Below are 19833 nucleotides of genomic sequence, written 5' to 3'. Positions count from 1 at the left end.
AGTTTACACTTAAATGTTAAGTTTGATTTTATTCAATCTATATTCACTAAAAAACTATAATGATATGGGTGGTATAAAGAAGTATGGACAACGAAAGGATATGCAAACAATTTTGAATACAATATGTATTATTTTCTACAGAGGTATACACAAGTTTGAAAACTAAAAGACTAAGATCTTGAGCCCTTCCACCTCTAAACTAAGATTCCTTAATTTTATATTCCTTCCACACCACCAATTAATTTTAACGTAGGAAGTAAAAATTTGGCAAGCAGTTTCTTTAACAGAAATGTCTAATTTTCTTCCCAACACGAACTGTAGCCCACCTCAGAGAAATTTCAAGTTTGACTTCAGACCACTAAAATGAGTATTATAATAAAAGTGAGTCACTGGCTTACCAGTGCACATAAAAGTTATGTTTACTCTATAGCCTATTAAGATTGCAATAGCATTATGTCTAAAAATAACATTGTACATAATAAAGAAATATTTTACAGCTAAAAAATGCTAATAAATATCTAAGTTACTGGAAAAATGGCAATGATAGACTTGACAAGGGGTTGCCACAACCTTTAATTTGTTTAAAAAAAAAAATGAAGTGTTATCTGTGAGGCACAATAAAACAAAGTGTAATGAAATGAGATATGCCACTATTGGTTTATGTAAAACAGAAAGAGTATCATAAACCAAATGCTATTAGACATGCCATGGGAGCTACTCAACTCTTTAAGGATTTTCTTATCTTACAATATTATAATGTCACATATATTTGGAACATATTAGGATTTGGAAACTTCTAATATAGAAATGTTTTTGTGTAGTTATTATAATTAATTGAATTGATACTTTATATCTTAACAGTGGCACTACAAAATCATGGGTGAGTAGTCTGTGTTGTGAGGGACTGGACTGTGCACCACTACTTTCTATGCCCTGGCATACACAGAAGCCAGGTAAATAAGAATTAAGTGTTTATCTTGGCTATTATCTTGGATCTTTAGTCTTTATTATTACCCCCCCAAACTAAATCAAAAGAAGTTCTGATTTAATGCTGTACATAATCTAAAGCATGCCCCGAATATTGTTAGGCTTATAGAGACAAATAAAAAGGAGAGTTAAAAAAATAAGGATACCAACCAGTTGGCCTTGTTCTATCTGGTTCTTGCAACATAATCCAAGATCTCGGAGGTGGTTGTTCTGTTGAAACTAGTTGAATATAAAAAATATAAAATGAAGCAATATTCTTACATGTCTTTCTAATAAAAAGGGTTAAACAAGTGACCACTTACTTCTTTTTGCAGTACCTGACAAATTATCAAGCAAATAATTCAGTAGCCTTCTTGTTCCATCTGGTTCCTGATAGAGGTTCAATATATCTTGGGTAAGTGGATTTCCTGAAAATATTTTTAAAATATGTAAATGAAACCAAGATAATTATAAAAATATTTCAAAATTGAAAAATATATCAAAATTATCTGATATTATCCTAATAACTTACCAAACTATAGGAAACATTATTTTTTCAGATTCTGATGTGAAAATAAAAATTTATACTATGTTCTGCACAGGTACTAAAAAATGATTATTAATGATTTGATGTTAATCTAAAATTGCTCAAAATGGGCCCAGTGGCCTACACCTGTAATCCCTCAGGAGGCTAAAGGAGGAGGATCCTAAGTTTGAGGCCAGTCTCAACGACTTAGTGAGACCCCCTTTCAAAAAATAAAAGGAGGCTGAGGGTGTAGTTTAGTAGTAAAGCACCCCTGAGTTCAATCCCTATTACCAAAACTTTAAAAATAAAAATAAATAGAATTGCTTTAATAATGCTCTGTACCTGACCCTGCCTCACTAACACTTTCAGTACCAGAGATTGTTACAATGACTTAAAGTGAATGGTACAGGTTGGGAAGAGGAATCAGAGAAGGGAAAGATGACAACCTCTATCACAAATCAAAGGGTACAACACTCAAGAATGCCATAAACTGTTGGTTTCAAGAAAACATCTTAATGACAAATACAAGTACTGTACAAAGATTTTTTTAAAATTCTACTGAATTAAGTAACAAGATAGGGGTACACTTGCTTTAAAAGTTAACTTACTAAGGAATGGGAAAATATCTGGGGCCATGAGCCATTTGTAAATTCAACAACTGTTATGCAAATGCCAAAATCAAAACCAAACAAACAAAAAGACTTAAAAACAACTTCAAGAGTCTCAAATCCTCTCAGAGTAACTTCTTATGTACAAATGAGAAATACAGCACAGTGCAGTGTTTGAACCAGCCAAGTTCCTGTTCAGGCTATATAAGCGGTATGTGTTATTCTTGAAGCCATAGCTCACTTAACACAGACTAGAAAAAGTCTAAACTGAACACAGCAGAAAAAATTATGAAAGATCTTAACTACATCAATCAAAGAAATATGAAAGGACAGTTATATCAGAATCATCACAGCCCACAGGAAAAAGTGGCTTTTCCCCTACTCTTTTGTGACTAACACAAACATCTATATATGATTCTAATAAATACAAGTGAAACCCAGTGGCATCTTTCCCACCAGTGTGTGTGCTTTTCGGGATTCCTTTTTGCAGTAGTGGGGACTGAACTCAGGTATTTACACACCAAGCTGTTCTCCAGTCTTTTTAAAAATTTTTATTTTGAGAGAGGGTCTTGCTAAATTGTAAACTAGCACTGAACTTGCAATTCTTCTGCCTCAATCTCCTGAGACGCTTGGATTACAGGTGTGTATCACTCTACCTGCCTCATTTTAAAATTCCTTAAATTTAACATTAATTTGCTCTTTACTGGTTGGGATAAGAAAATAATATTCACATGGTAAAATAACAGCACCACCAAAGTTCTGCAATTAACACATGATACTGCCTCCTCAGAAATAAGGAATAAACATAAATAAGAGAAGTTGCTTCAGGGTGAATGGAATACATATTTTTCCCCCTATTCCTCCTGCAAAGTACAACTAAAAACAATGCACATTATATGTGGAACAAATATAAGACTCTGAAACTTGGAGAGAAGATAGAATAACTGTACATCTCAGGACCTAAAGAATGACACAATGACTGAAACTGAAAGAAAAATGAATAAATCTACAATTATGGTAGGAGACTTGAACGTCCCTCTTTCACAATTGATACAAGTAGACAAAAACTCATTTCAACAATATATGCCCCCCCCCAAAAAAAAAAACCTAGAGACAAAGAACAAAATCAACTCAATGAAGAAAGGAGCCTTTTAAAGAGCTATTAATTTGAAAAGATCAATAAAACTGACAAACTACTAGCAAGACTGGCAAGGAAAAAGATGGAAATTACCAGTATCACAAATGAAATGGAATATCACTACAGACCCTGGAGACATATCAAAAGGATAAGAGAATTCTACAAACAACTCTACGCACATAAATTTAACGACACAGGTGAAATGGACCACTTCCTTGAAAAACACAAACTGTCAAAACTCAACCATCATGAAAAAAATAATATGAATAGATTTACAGTTACTAAGAAAATATATTTATATTTAAAAACTATTAAAGAACAGTTCTTCAGTCCCAGATGTTTTCACAGAGATATTTTATAAAACATAAGAGTTAACATCGATTTCACAGAATCTCTTTCAGAAAACAGAGGATAATGGAACACTTTCTAATTCATTACATGAAACTTATATTATCCTGACACCAAATGACAAGCTGCATGAGAAAAAATATGTACAAACCACATATTCAACAAAGGACACATATCTAGGAAATAGGAAAAAAAAAAAATCCAATTAGAACATGAGCACATGAAGAGATATTTCGGAGGAAAAACTATAGATGACAAGAACAGGCAAAGATGTTTAATATCTATGTCTATGTGCAGTGGAGTGGGAAGTACTGGTGCTCTACCACTGGGTCCTTTTTTACATTTCATTGAGACAGGATTTCACTAAATTGCATAGGCTGGTCTCCAATTTGTGATCTTCCTGCTTCAGACTCATGAGTTGCTGGGATAACAGATGTGTACCAGTGTGCCCAGGTGATGTTCAATATCTTTAGCCACCATGGAAATGTAAATTGAACCCACAAGATACGATGACATAAACAATCAGAATGACTAAAATAATAATAAAAAAAATCAAATGCTGACGAGGATGCTGAGAACCTGGATTACCTATATGCTGCTGGTAGAAAATGTAAATGAACAATTTCAATGCGTCAGTGGTTAAACCATGAGATACTACTGAGCAATATAAAAGAACAAACTATTATATGGATGAAAACCTAATGAGTACCTAAAGAAATAACCTGAGTAAAAACAAGTCAACCTCAAAAGATTACATGCAGTAGGATTCCATTTATGTAACATTCTTGAAACAAAATTACTGAAGTGGAGATCATGTTACTGGTTGTTAGAAGGAGTTGGGGTGAAAAGAAAGTGAGCATGGCTATAAAAGAGAAACATGAGGACTCTCTTGATGATGGAAAGGTTCTATATTCTAATTATATAATTATAGGGTACAGTGTGATGTTTCAATACAAGTATACATTGTGGGATGATCAAATCAGGCTGATTAACAACATATCTACTACCTCAAATACTGATTTCTATGTGGTGAGAAAATAAAAAAATGCATTCTTTTAGCTATTTTGAAATACATTAACAACTACAGTTACCATACTGTTCATTATATCACCAGAACCTTCTCTTCCTGTGTATCTGAACACAACCCTCCTCAGTTACCCAGCCTCTGGTAACCACCATTCTGCTCTCTGTTTCTATGAGATCAACAATTTTTAGATTCATATGTAAATTATTTGGTCCTTTGTGCCGCTCTTATTTCATGAAATTTTCTCTTCTGCTTGTGATACTGCACGATAGTTTAAAAATATGCTACTATTAGGAGGAAACATGTAAAGGGTATAAAGATTATTCTGCATTACTTCTTACAAGTGCATGCAAATCTATAAATATCTCAAATAAAAGTTTAAATTTTAAAAAAGGCGAATGGGCACCTAAGGTCACAGTCCTCTTTTATTGTTGTACAGTTTTGAAGAACATGGAAAAATGTGAGGGAGTTTTAAAAAGTAAAGCATGCTACCTGATCAAATTTAAAGACAATGGTACAAACTGATTCATGAAGCAGCAATACTTTGGCTTTGGAAGAATGATACGTACTATAGAGGAAATAGACACGACTCTGAGCTATGATATAACATTTAATCTCTTCCAAATTACAGAAGACCTGTGAATCAATGATAGAAGTTTCAGAGAAATAAGGATGACATAACTACTTTAAGATGTAGCTGGCACAATGTCAGAATTAAAGGGTAAACTGGAAAAGCTCAGAAAAATAACAGGAATTGTGCAGAAGGGGGAAATATGTGGAAAGATGACTGAAACTCAGACAGACATGTAGCACAATCCGAAAGAATATCTGAAATTAAAAATAAAAGGCCACTTAACACTGTTATCTCCAAGGAAGAAACCAAAGCAAGGGTGCAAAACCAAATCAGTAAACGATCTTTTTGGAATGGAAAAGCAAGAGATCATCAAAAACAAAGCTCCATAAAAGAGTGCATTGTCCTTCCCAGAGTTTACTTTCATGAGTTTTTATACACATTAATTGGTGACTGATAACCAGACCTCTAAATAAAGTTTGGAAATTCTTAATAAATGTGTAGTACAGTTTTTAAACCAGATACTGTGAGGTAATAAACTCCTAAACTAGAAGGACATACAAAAAACTTGAAGAGGAACAGAGAAGGCTTCAACATTCTCTAATGTTCCATTTTTTTTTTTTACATTAAAAAATTAGCACAAACTAGGCACAGTGGCACATGCCTATAATCCCAATGACTTGAGAGGCTGAGGCAGAAGGATTCTAAGTTTGAGGCCATACCTAGCAACTTAGTGAGGCTCTAAGCAAGAACCTGTCTCAAAATCAGACTCAGTAGTTAAACACTACTGGGCTCAATTCCTAATACCAAAAACAAAAGTAATTATCAGCACAAAAGTGAGAATATATTAATGGTTCATACTGGGTCGGTATGCTGATACACTATACTACACTTTTCTGCTCTACAAATTTAAAAACAGAATGTGAAGAAAAAGGCTGGAAAATAGAACAGAAAAAGTAACCTTCAGCTTATATTTCACTTTTTTTAATTTTAAGAAGCCTTAGCCAATACAGCCCCCCCCACCCACAAAATTTCCCAAAGAACCATTTACAAAGTTGATGTTAAATGAATATGATTTTCATATATACTGCAAATATATATTTGTATTTTTTTCACTTAATACTTTATCTAGTGACTTTTGTTTTAGCAAGCAATTGTATATAGTAGGTTTGCCACACTTACCAAAGAGTGGTAAAAAAAAATCACAATGTGGTTACAAAAAAAAATTTAAGTTCTTGACATATTATTAAAATTTGACTTTTAATCTTGCTGGCTTAAAGAAAAAACTTCATAATAGTTCTTACTGGATCAATTATGTCCCCAGTTTCTAATGTATTAATCAAGTCCTTATAAATGAAGTTTAAAAAAAAAATCCTCATCATGGACACAAACCCAAATAAATACAATTTTCTAATACTAGACAAAGGGGCCAAAAATATGCAATGGAGAAAAGATAGCCTCTTCAACAAATGGTGCTGGGAAAACTGGAAATCCATATGCAACAGAATGAAACTAAACCCCTATCTCTCACCCTGCACAAAACTCAACTCACAATGGATCAAGGACCTTGAAATCAGACCAGAGACCCTGCATCTTATAGAAGAAAAAGTAGGTCCAAATCTTCACCTTGTTGGCTTAGGATCAGACTTCCTTAACAGGACTCCCATAGCACAAGAAATAAAAGGAAGAATCAATAACTGGGATAGATTCAAACTAAATAGCTTTCTTTCAGCAAAGGAAACTATCAGCAATGCGAAGAGAGAGCCTACAGAGTGGGAGAATATCTTTGCCACTCATACTTCAGATAGAGCACTAATTTCCAGAATATATAAAGAACTCAAAAACTCTACACCAAGAATACAAGTAACCCAATCAACAAATGGGCTAAGGATATGAACAGACACTTCACAGAAGAAGATCTACAAGCAATCAACAAACATATGAGAAAATGTTCACCATCTTTAGTAATAAGAGAAATGCAAATCAAAACTACACTAAGATTCCATCTCACCCCAATTAGAATGGCGATTATCAAGAACACAAGCAACAACAGGTGTTGGCGAGGATGTGGGGAAAAAGGTACACTCATACATTGCTGGTGGGACTGCAAATTAGTGCAGCCACTCTGGAAAGCAGTGTGGAGATTCCTTAGAAAACTTGGAATGGACCTACCATTTGACCCAGCTATCGCACTCCTCGGCCTATACCCAAAGGGCTTAAAATCAGCACACTACAGAGATACAGCCACATCAATGTTCATAGCGGCTCAATTCACAATAGCCAGACTATGGAACCAACCTAGATGCCCTTCAATTGATGAATGGATAAAGAAACTGTGGTGTATATATATATACAATGGAATATTACTCAGCTATAAAGAATAATAAAATTATGGAATTTGCAGGCAAATGGATGAAATTGGAGAATATCATGTTAAGTGAGATAAGCCAGTCTCAAAAATCGAAAAGAGGAATGATCTCACTGATAAGCGGATGATGACACTTAATGGGGGGTGGGAGTGGGACAAGAATGGAGGAAGGAGGGACTGTATAGAGGGAAAAGAGAGGTGGGAGGGGTGGGGGGGAGGAAAAAAATAATGGAATGAATCAAACATCATTACTCTATGTAAATTTATGAATATGCAAATGGTATGCTGTTACTCCATGTACAAACAGAAACAATGTGTATCCCATTTGTTTACAATAAAAATAAATTTAAAAAAAAAAATCCTCATATTCTCATCTTCATTAGCAGGTCCCAATGGGTCAAAACTTTCTACTTATTGTTTTCTGTAGTGCTTTATCAGAGTCTCCAGTTTTTGAGATTTGAATACAACTTTAAAAAGTTGTTTATGACATGATGGAATGAAAAAAACATGAACTCAAAAACCAGGACAAAGTTGATTAAAACAGGCTAGAAGAGCAAACTAGTTTGGGCTAGGAGCAAAAATGAAGACAAAAACTAGTAGACAATCTACAGCAAGTGAGAAAGTTACCGGGATGCATCTAAGAAACTTACGATATTTGAGAAAAAGTATGCCTGAAAAAAAAAATCCCCTGGTAAAAGGATTCTCTTATGGCTTCTCTAGATTCAAAGACATACATAAAACTATAAGAAGCACAAATATGGAAGTCATACCTTTGAGGCCTAACGTCTGCAACTGAAACAGTTTTCCCAGCTCAAAAGGTAGAACTCGTAACAGGTTGTTATTTAAATGGAGCTCCCTGTTGATGTAAAAATTCCAGGAAGTCAGAAAACATATTAACCTTTAACCAACAGTCAAGATTAACAATGTAATTTCTAGGAATCTAAGTACCTAAGAATGACAAAAGTTTTATATTACATTCCAAATACCTAGCATTGGGCTTCTCCAGCTGTATGAGGTTAAAAGCAAAAAACTAATACAAAGAAATTTTTGTTAAATACAGGAAACAATGAATTACTAGAAAAATTTTAAAAAAAAAGGGCAGACATACAAAAAATTCCTTTCAATCACAGTATTTATCTCACTGCAGACTGGAAACACAGCTTACAGACACTCCCAAGTCTACAGACTACAGTGAATATGTGGTCTACTACTATGGATGTTTAAGACAGTAGAAATAATTAAGCCTAACGTGTACTGTTAAAAGAGAATTAAAACAGTCATGGAATGCCAATTCAAAGGAGACTAGTAATTAAGTTTATGCTTACTATTTTTTTTTTTTTTCCTTTTCTTGAGGGGAAGGTACCAGAAATTGAACTCAGTGGTAATCAACCACTGAGCCACATCCCCAGCTCTATTTTGTATTTTTTTTAGAGACAGATCTCACTGAATTGGCTTTGTGCCTCGCCATTGCTCAGGCTGGCTTTGAACTCACCATCCTCCTGTCTCAGCCTCCTGAGAAGCTGGGATTACAAGATATGTGCTACTGCACCCAGCTTATTTTTCTAAATTTACTAAAGTTTCACTTTAGAAATAAGTGCAGCTGTGTTAACCACTAGTGACTATTTTAATGATTGGTTTTGCATAGAAAACCACAATATAAATATCATAGAAATCTTTAAAAGGGATGAAAACAATGAGACTCAATGCTGAGATACTGATGATTTCCTATATTGAGTTTTTTTAATTTTTTTTTTTTTAGTTGTTGATGTGCCTTTATTTTATTCATTTATTTATATGTAGTGCTGAGAAGCAAACCCAGTGCCTCACACATGTGAGGCAAGTGTTCTCCTACTGAGCCACAACCCCAGTCCCCTATATTTAGTTTTGTCACATTTTTGAAAATTTTTTTATTTTATTTGTTCTAATTAGTTGTACATACATTTTGTTAGATCATACATAGAGTATAATTGCTCATGTTTCTGATTATACATACTGCAGGATTACATTGGTCTTACAGTTATATAGGTACATGAGGTAATCATGTCTGTTTCACTCTATTTTCATTCCTATACCCATACCCCTTCCCCTCCCTTGTGTGAAGAAAACCACTTCTATAATCCTTGCTGAAATTTAAATGAACCTTGGTTACATACTAGCAAACCAGAGGTCTGTGAAGCCATAAATTCAACAAGAAAAACTAGTTCTGAGTAATTGATTTCTGTCTATTTCCAAATACATTACATGGGAAAAGAGTTCCTGTAAGTTAATTTGTTACAGCATATAATTCAATAATTAAGCTGAGAAAAATGTCAACACTCTGGACTAGGAGCAATTTAGAGGCAAAGAAACTTCCACAAAGTCCTCATTCCTCTTTACTAGAAAGCAGCAGAAAAGCCAGGGTAAAAGGGCAGGTAAATAGGGATTATCATAATAGTTGGAATGTGGTTTTATGTTTAACTTGGGTAGGTCTGACGTACCTTATAAAAAAAGGTAATGAAAAACAGCAATTACCATGTGTTAAACTATGTGCCAGTCAGGGTGCTAGGAGCTTTTTAACTCATTATCTCAGATAACCCTTTTCTCAGTTTAAGAAGCTTGCTTGTAAATGGCAAAGTCAAAATTCCAACCTGAATTCCAACTCCAAATCCTATCCACCATACTATAGGACTCCAAACTTAGTAACTAATTCTAGCTTCTTTTATGTCTAGACTTTACATAAAAGCCCTGGAGTGACAAAAAAGGTCTACTTGGCAATGTTTCCTGGACCCATTAAGTATATATGGTGTCTGTCACAGGTGAAAATATGAGATAATACCAGTGCCTTATGGTTACTAACTTCACTTTGTCAAAAAAAGTTTTGGTGCTCAAAACATAAAAAAAATTCCAAGCAATGGATCTACTGAATTATAGTCAACATTTAATTTTCCCAAAAAACTTTTAATAAAGGATAAAGTTGTGTTTACTTTTATTCCAATGCCATCAAATGGACAGTCTTATTTCCTAACAAAACAATTACTATATTTTGTTTTAGGAGGTATATAGTTAATATGTACCAAGTTTGGTCTGCATACCTGAGTGATACCATGTTTCCGAGTTCTGCAGGTAAACTACGGATTTTATTAGAAGACAGGTCCAGATACACCAGATTGTGAAGCTTGGCAATGTCTGAAGGAATGCGGAACAGGGAATTGTCACTTAGATGCAAAGCTGTCAAGTGAGTTAGTGACCACAAAGATGAGCTTAAGCTTCTTACTTTTCCTGTAAGAGAGAAAAAAATGTCAAAGATTATACAGTGGTCTCTATAGTTTGATCGGTATATTCAATACATGTTTTGATCAATAAATTATTGTCCAAGAAATTGTGGGAAGGGGTTAAAAGGAAATCTTATCTATTCTAGAACAATTCACTGCTATCATTAAGTTATAAACTCTATTTAGCTGAGTATCAATACGTAGACTGTATGTGTATACACATATATTTATTTATTTTATTTTATATCATATTTTTTGGTACCAGGGATTGAATTTTTTTTTTTTTTTTTTTTTTTTTTGAGACAAGGTCTCCCTAAATTGCTTAGGGTCTCGCTAAATTGTTGAGGTTGGCTTTGAATTTGCATTCCCTGTTGCCTCAGCCTCACAAACTGCTGGGATTACAGGCTTGTGCCACCCAGCTAAACTGTATATTTAAAAAATACAATGGGAAAGAATTTGCCTTTAAAATGATCTCAGATGAGTGAAATATACAAATATGATAAATCCAACATTTGATCTTGATTGACTTAGATTTATGAAAAAAACAAATTCTAGTATCTCAAAAGCTGTTCTTATCTGTCCTTCAGAAAATAATTTGCCTCAAAACAAAAAGGACAAGATATTCTGTCTAGTTGAGTTTAAAATCAGAGTACCCAAGCAATAATTATTTCAAGAATCCTGTAAGTAAATAAAATTTGTACTCTGTAAGTACAAATAAAAATACTTGTCCAGAAATACTTCAGATACTAAGTTATAACTATAGAATCTAGGAGACACAGGAGTCAGTAGCTAAGAACAGAATGACAGTGTTTTTTGACACAATATTAAATCTGAATTTTGGCATTTCCTGATTAAGAAGTCAATAGTTTGTGTGACTTGTCTAACTTTATAATCTCTTTAATGGTTCAAAATCTAATGTAAGATAGAATGAAACAAACAGATATAATAGAAATAGAGCTTTTGAGAACTGATTAATCCTCTGATGGCTTAAAAAGCAACTCTGAGACTTTTACTTCTAATCAAGGTAGAATAACAGGGACTACATATACCATCCCACCCGCAAAATCTACATTAGACACCTACTGGTGCAACAGTTTTATTCCTCCAAGGCAGGGAAACAAATGAGGTAGGCCCTATAGAAGTCTCAGTTAACTTTTTGTTGTAACAGGAAAAAGCACAGCAGGGCGGGGGATTCCAAATGGAGCAGTGATTTCCCCAGTTCTGGAGAAAAGGTCCAGGAAAACCAAGGTGACTAGAATTCAAGAAGGCAGTGTACTAAAAAGAAATGAACAAGTCTGTTGGTCTGAAGAAGCCTCCTCCCACAAGTTTTCAAGAAGGCTCCCTTCAGGCACTGATTATCACATGAATGAGAGAAACTGCCAGAGCCAGAAAGGAAAACAGCACTTAAAAGGATTGTGTGGCAACAATCAGGTTCACACAGAACCAAAACTAGACTGTGTTCCCAATGGTTAGAGGGAGAAATCTCTTAACTGGGCCTTATTAGTGGTACAAAATTAGCATTAGACTAATGGCTGCTCTGGTCTCACCTAGGAAAGTTTAGGATGAAGACTGAAAAATCAAACTGATTTTAAGTAACTTGGCTGCACCCTATAATGATGCCAAAGACTAGTAATAGGAATACAAAAATAAGTATCATCCAACTTTTGTTCACAATATCTAGCACTTAATTTAAAAAAACCACTAAGCAGGTAAACAAACAGGAAAATAAAATCCAAAATGAAGGGAAAAAATCAATCAATCAAAACCAGTCAAAATATAATAAAAGTTATATTAAACAGTTATATTCCATATGGTCAAAAAGTTAGACAACTATGTTAAGTAGAGATAGAAAAGACAGGTCGCCAAGACACCCAAAATGAACTTTTAAAGTTGCATCCAAGATATAAAATGAAAACAGACAGAATGGGATTAACAGATTAGACACTGCAGAAAATTAGTTAAAAGACATAGCAAGAGAAACCTAAGATATAAAGACAAGAAAATATTCCTATACAAAACAATGAAGATGGACCTTACCTCACAACATATACAAAACTCAAAACCTCTTGGAAGAAAATATACATAACTCTTTGTGTCCTTGGATTAGACAATGATTAGATGTGACACTAACAACACAAACAATAATTGAAAAATTAGATAAACTACATCAAAATTTAAAATCTGGTGCTTCATAGAATATCAAGAGAAAAGAGAACTCACAGGATGAGAAACAATATTTGCAAGTCATAAATCCAACAAAACACTTCCATCTAGTATACTAAAAATAAAATTCTTATTATTCAGAAAAAAAAAGAAAATTCAATTTAAAATGGTCAAAAAAATCTGAATTTCTCCCAAAGAAGATACAAAAATGGCTAAGAAATACATGAAAAGATGCTCAATTAGGCACAACGGAAATACAACCCAAACCACAATGATATATTACTTCAAACTCACTGGAATGTACATAACAAAAAGACACATAAGTATTGGCAATGAGCAGAGAAACTAGAACCCTTGTAAAGCTGCTAGTGGAAATAAAAAGTGATGCTGACACTTTGGAAAATAGTATGGCAGTTCCTTAAAAAGTAAAACACAGAGTTACCACATGGATTAGCAATTCACTCCTATGTATATACCCAAGAGAAATGAAAACACACGTCCACATAAAAGTTCATAGAAACATTGTTTGACGAGCCCAAATTGGAAAACAATCCACATGTCCATCAGTTGATAAATGGGTAAACAAATATGGTATTTCCACATAACAATATTCAATGAAGTACTAATGCACACTACAACATGGATACACCTCAAAAACATTCATAAATGAAAGAAGGTAGTCATAAAAGACCAGGTATTTTATGATACCATTTACTACAAAATATCTGGGATATTCAAAAACCCACCAAGACAGCAGATTAACAGTTGTTGAGTTCTAGGATATTGAGGGGAATGAATGTCTGCTAACAGCACAGGCTCCTTTGGGGGATGATGAAAGTGTTCTCAATTAATTGCAGTAAATGTTATACAACTCTATAAAAATAAATTCACTGAAAGTGCACTTTAAATGGGTGAACTGTATTTCAAGCTGTTACAAGATGCATATGAAAATTCCATAAAAAGGGGGCTAATGTGTAACTAAGTGGTGAAGCACTTGCCCTGCATATGTGAAGCCCTAGGGTCAATTCCCATCACTGGGAAAAAAATAAGATTGAAAATTCCACAAAAAACAACATAAAAGTGCATCTTATCAGATGGCTTAAAAAAAAAAAAAAAAAACAATAAAGAGAAAATCTAAAAAGTACCCAGAAAGGAAAAAATAAAAGTATATTTTACACAGAGGAATCAAGACAAAATGTCAGGAGAATTAATGGATATGGAGAAAGAAATTCTCAAAATAATGAGGCCTGAGAAAAAGAAAAAGGAGTAAAAATGAAGGTCATGCACTGACAGCTTTCATCTCCCAAGATGAATGTTTTCCAGATGTTGGTTGCAAGCAAAGAGGATGTTTTATCATCCTCAAAAGAAAACAGTCTCTAGGAGGCTGTTATCTCCTCCTAAGCAAAATCCTTTTTAGGCACTCTCCACAGACCTTGACCGAAAGGCTCACATTCGTAAGCAAAACTGACATATGTTCACTAGACCACCCCTCAAAATAGTCTATATAAACCCAGTGCTTTTCTTTGTTCAGTGGCTCATTTTCCACCAGGAGAGTGGGTCCATGGGCACCTTTTTATCCCCCTGAATAAAGAGATGATGCGTGAGGTTTGCATCCTGCCTGGTCTTTTTGTGCTAACAAGAATTCTAGCTATAAATCAAACAAGAGAGAAGGTAGTTATTTTAGTCAGCTTTTGTACTGCTGTGACCAAAACACCTGACAAGAACAACTTAGAAGAGAAAAAGTTTATTTAGGGCTCATAGTTTCATAGGGTCAAAGACTGACTCCACTGCTCTAAGACCAGGGTGAAAATAGCACATCATGGAGGAAGGGTCCAGAGGAGAAAAGCTGCTCAGCTCATGGAAAAGTCACAAAGGTGGAGTGGGGTGCAGGGCACAGGCAGCCAGCCAGGGCACTTCCAATGACTTACCCCTCCAGCCAAGACCCACCACTGCCTACAGTTACAATCCAGTCAGTCCATTCCAACTAGGATGGGCTGACTAGGTTATAGTTCTCGAAATCGAATCATTTCACCTCTGAATATTCCTGCATTAACACAAGTTTTGGGGGTCACCTCATATCTAAACCATAATAATAGTGGAGCAAAATCTTTAATGTACTGAAAAAAAAAATATTCCACCAACCCAGTTCAAGTACCTTTTAAAAGTTCACTACTTTCTCTGATATAGAAAAGCTAAAAGAGTTAACTGCTGGTGTCACATACAATAAGAAAATAAAAGAAAATTCTCTAGGCAGCAGAAATACAATATCAAATCAAAGTTTGCATTAACACACAGGAATGGAGAGCACAGAGAAATAAAGGTTGAATATTCCTTATCCCAAATCAGATTTCAGAGCTTTATGATTTTTGAATATTTGAAAATAGACTTTACCAGCTAAGCATCCCTAATCTGAAGATCAGAAACTTTTTCAATGTGAGCACTCAGCAAGTTATGGAATTCAGATAATTTTGGTTTTCAGATTTTCAGATTATGGATGCTCAACCTGCAATGAATATGTGGATAAATATAACATTTTAAAAATATTTTAAATATCTTTAAAAGATAATTGATGGCGATCCAAGATGGCGGACTAGAGGGTGACTGTATGTCCAGTCGCTCCAGAACCCAGGATTCAAGAAGGGGAGGCATTGAGAGACTCGCACTAAAACAGAGCCACGGGGTGAGTCTCCCCCACCCAGTGAAGCACTGCCCGGGTGGCAGGCCCGGATTCGGGTGGCTTATTAGAGTAGGGAAGAGCAGCTAGAGTCTTCCCCAGGCAGCTCTGCGCACTCCGGCGGTGGGCTCCTCCCACAGGGCCAGATTTTCCAGCATCTCGGAGAAGGCCCCCCAGTGAGAGCCTTTCTGCACAGAACTAAGCTTCAAGTCCCTGAACCAGGGAGGCGAGTTCCTGCCCGCGGGTTGCTTCAGGGACCAGGACAGGGCAACCAGGGACTTCCCCAAGCAGCCCGCAGCCCGGGCCCCTCCGGCAGAAAGCGCCTTTCCAGGCTAGCTTCTCGGAGCAGGCCCCCCAGTGAAAGCCTTTCCACGCTGAGCCAGCTCCAAGTTCTGGAACCAAAAGCAGGCTAGGGGCAGCTTTCCTTGGAAGCACTGCATTATCAAGTTACTCAAGACTTCAGGCTACTGAAGGCAGGAAGGTGAGACACTGGAAATCTACAGGGACACTATAAGCCAGCAGAAGAATTCTGCAATATCACAAAGTCCCACTGACATCTGACCAATATGAGAAAACAAGGGAAGAAAATGTCACAAACAAACCTAGATACTATATCAATAAAAACCAATGACAGCACAGCAGAAGAAATGTCAGAAATGGAGTTGAGAATATATATAATTAAAATATTCAGGGAAGCAAACGAGGAGATGAAAGAGCAAATGCAGGCATTAAATGATCAACCAATCAACAGTTAAAGGAGCAAATACGGGAAGCAAGAGATCATTTCAATAAAGAGTTAGAGATACTGAAGAAAAACCAAACAGAAATCCTTGAAATGAAGAAAACAATAAACCAAGTTAAAAACTCCATGGAAAGCATAACCAATAGGATAGAACACCTGGAAGACAGAACCTCAGATATTGAAGACAAAATATTTAATCTTGAAAACAAAATTGATCAAACAGAAAAGATGGTAAGAAATCATGAACAGAATCTACAAGAATTATGGTATATCAAGAAAAGGCCAAATTTAAGAATTATTGGAATTGAGGAAGGCTTAGAGAAACAAACCAAAGGAATGAACAATCTATTCAATGAAATAATATCAGAAAATTTCCCAAATCTGAAGAATGAAATGGAAAACCAAGTACGAGAGGCTTATAGGACTACAAATATACAAAATTACAAAAGACCCACACCAAGGCACATTATTATGAAAATACTTAACATACAAAATACAGAATTTTAAAGGTCGCGAGAGAAAATAATCAAATTATATTCAGGGGGAAACCAATAAGAATATCAGCAGATTTTTCAATCCAGACCCTAAAAGCTAGAAGGGCCTGGAACAACATTTACCAAGCCCTGAAAGAAAATGGATGCCAAACAAGAATCTTATACCCAGCAAAACTTACTTTCAGATTTGACGATGAAATAAGATCCTTCCATGATAAACAAAAACTAAAGGAATTTACAAAAAGAAAGCCAGCATTACAGATCATTCTCAGCAAAATATTCCATGAGGAAGAGATGAAAAACAACGATGCAAATCAGCAACGGGAGGACCTAGCCTAAAGGAATAGCCAAATAAAGGGGAAACCAAATCATGTCAAAAAACAAAAATGAGTCAAATGACTGGGAATACAAATCATATCACAATAATAACCCTGAATGTTAATGGCCTGAACTCATCAATCAAAAGACATAGACTGGCAGAATGGATTCAAAAGAAAAATCCAACAATTTGCTGCCTGCAAGAGACTCATCTCATAGAAAGAGATACCCACAGACGAAAAGTGAAAGGATGGGAAAAACATACCATGCACACGGACACAGCAAAAAAGCTGGAGTATCCATCCTCATTTCAGATAATGTGGACTTCAAGCCAAAACTAGTCAGAAGGGATAAAGAAGGACATTACATACTGTTTAAGGGAAGCATAAATCAGCAAGACATAACAATCATAAATATCTATGCCCCGAACATTGGCTCATCCATGTACGTCAAACAAATCCTTCTCAATTCCAGAAATCAAATAGACCACAACACAATAATACTAGGCGATTTTAACACACCTCTCTCACCGCTGGATAGATCGTCCAAAAAAAATTGAATAAAGAAACCATAGATCTCAATAACACAATCAACAATTTAGACTTAATTAACCGACTTATATAGAATATACCATCCAACAAAGAACAAACACACTTTCTTCTCAGCAGCACATGGATCCTTCTCTAAAATAGACCTTGTCTAATGCCACAAAGCTACTGTTAGCAAATACAAGAAGATAGAGATACTACCTTGTACTCCATCAGCTCATAATGGATTGAAATTAGAAATAAATGACAGAATAAAAAACAGAAACTTCTCCAATACCTGGAGATTAAATAATACACTATTATATGATGAATGGATAACAGAAGACATCAGGAGGGAAATTAAAAAATTCTTAGAAGTAAACAAGAACAAAGACACATCATATCAAAATCTCTGGGACACTATGAAAGCAGTACTTACAGGAAGATTTATTTTATGGGGCGCATTCAAAAAAGAAGTAGAAATCAACAAATAAACAACTTAACACTACAGCTCAAAGCCCTAGAAAAAGAAGAGCAGACCAACACCAAAAGTAGTAGAAGACAGAAAACAGTTAAAATCAGAGCCAAAATCAATGAAATTGAAACAAAAGAAACAATCGGAAAAATTAACAAAATAAATAGTTGGTTCTTTGAAAAAATAAACAAAATTGATAAACCCTTAGCCACACTAACAAAGAGAAAGAGGGAGAAAACTCAAATTATTAAAATTCGGAATGAACAAGGAAATATCACAACAGACACGATTGAAATACAAAACATAATTAGAAGCTATTTTGAAAATCTGTACTCCAACAGAACAGAAAACCTCGAAGACATCAACAAGTTTCTAGACACATATGAATTACCTAAACTGAACGAGGAGAACACACACAACTTAAATAAATCAATTTCAAGCAATGAAATAGAAGAGGTCATCAAAAGCCTACCAACAAAGAAATGTCGGGGACCAGATGGGTTCTCAGCCAAGTTCTACAAAACCTTTAAAGAAGAGCTCATTCCAATACTTCTCAAAGTATTCCATAAAATAGAAGAGGAGGGAACCCTCCCAAACTCATTCTAGGAAGCCAATATCCCACTGATACCTAAACCAGACAGAGACACATTGAGGAAAGAAAATTTCAGACCAATATCCTTAATGAACATCAACGCAAAAATTCTCAACAAAATTTTAGCAAATCGCATACAAAAACATATTAAAAAGATAGTGCACCATGATCAAGTGGGTTTTATCCCAGGGATGCAAGGTTGGTTCAACATCCGGAAATCAATAAATGTCATTCACCATATCAACAGACTAAAAGTTAAGAATCACATGATTATTTCAATAGATGCAGAAAAAGCATTCGATAAAATACAGCATCCCTTTATGCTCAAAACACTAGAGAAAATTGGGGTAGTGGGAACATTCCATAACATTGTAAAGGCCATCTACGCTAAGCCCATGGCCAATATCATTCTAAATGGTGAAAAACTGAAAGCATTCCCCCTAAAAACTGGAACAAGGCAGGGATGCCCTCTTTCACCACTTCTATTCAATATCGTTCTTGAGACTCTAGCCAGAGCAATTAGACAAACAAAAGAAATTAAAGGGATACAAATTGGAAAAGAGGAACTCAAACTATCCCTGTTTGCTGATGACATGATTATATATTTAGAGGAACCTGGAAATTCCACCAGAAAACTCTTAGAACTCATAAGTGAATTCAGTAAAGTGGCAGGTTACAAGATCAATGCTCATAAATCCAATTCATTCTTATACATAAGTGATGAATCTTTAGAAAGAGAAATTAGGAAAACTACCCCATTCACAATAGCCTCGAAAAAAATAAAATACTTGGGAATCAATCTCACAAAAGAGGTGAAAGACCTCTACAATGAGAACTACAGAACACTAAAGAAAGAAATTAAAGAAAACCTTAGGAGATGGAAAGATCTCCCATGTTCATGGATAGGCAGAATTAATATTGTCAAAATGGCCATACTACGAAAAGTGCTATACAGATTCAATGCAATTCCAATTAAAATCCCAATGATGTACCTTACAGAAATAGAGCAAGCAATTATGAAATTCACCTGGAAGAATAAGAAATCCAG

At 35.1% G+C, this 19833-nt stretch overlaps 1 protein-coding gene across 3 annotated transcripts in view; it reads right to left on the bottom strand.

Moving 5' to 3' along the window:
* Positions 1 to 19833, bottom strand: part of CNOT6 (CCR4-NOT transcription complex subunit 6) — an 88969-nt gene that overhangs the window by 14777 nt on the left and 54359 nt on the right. For all 3 annotated transcript variants that reach the window (XM_079144165.1, XM_079144166.1, XM_079144167.1), the window contains 4 exons: positions 10621 to 10807; positions 8320 to 8405; positions 1290 to 1394; positions 1138 to 1206 (listed from right to left, as the gene is read on the bottom strand). In XM_079144165.1, the coding sequence (XP_079000291.1) occupies positions 1138 to 1206; positions 1290 to 1394; positions 8320 to 8405; positions 10621 to 10807 (447 nt within the window). The remainder of the gene's footprint in view (positions 1 to 1137; positions 1207 to 1289; positions 1395 to 8319; positions 8406 to 10620; positions 10808 to 19833) is intronic.

The sequence above is a fragment of the Sciurus vulgaris genome, assembly GCF_902686455.1.
Source record: "Sciurus vulgaris genome assembly, chromosome: 6".
Lineage (NCBI taxonomy): Eukaryota > Metazoa > Chordata > Mammalia > Rodentia > Sciuridae > Sciurus > Sciurus vulgaris.
This window is presented reverse-complemented; position numbering and strand designations above follow the sequence as displayed.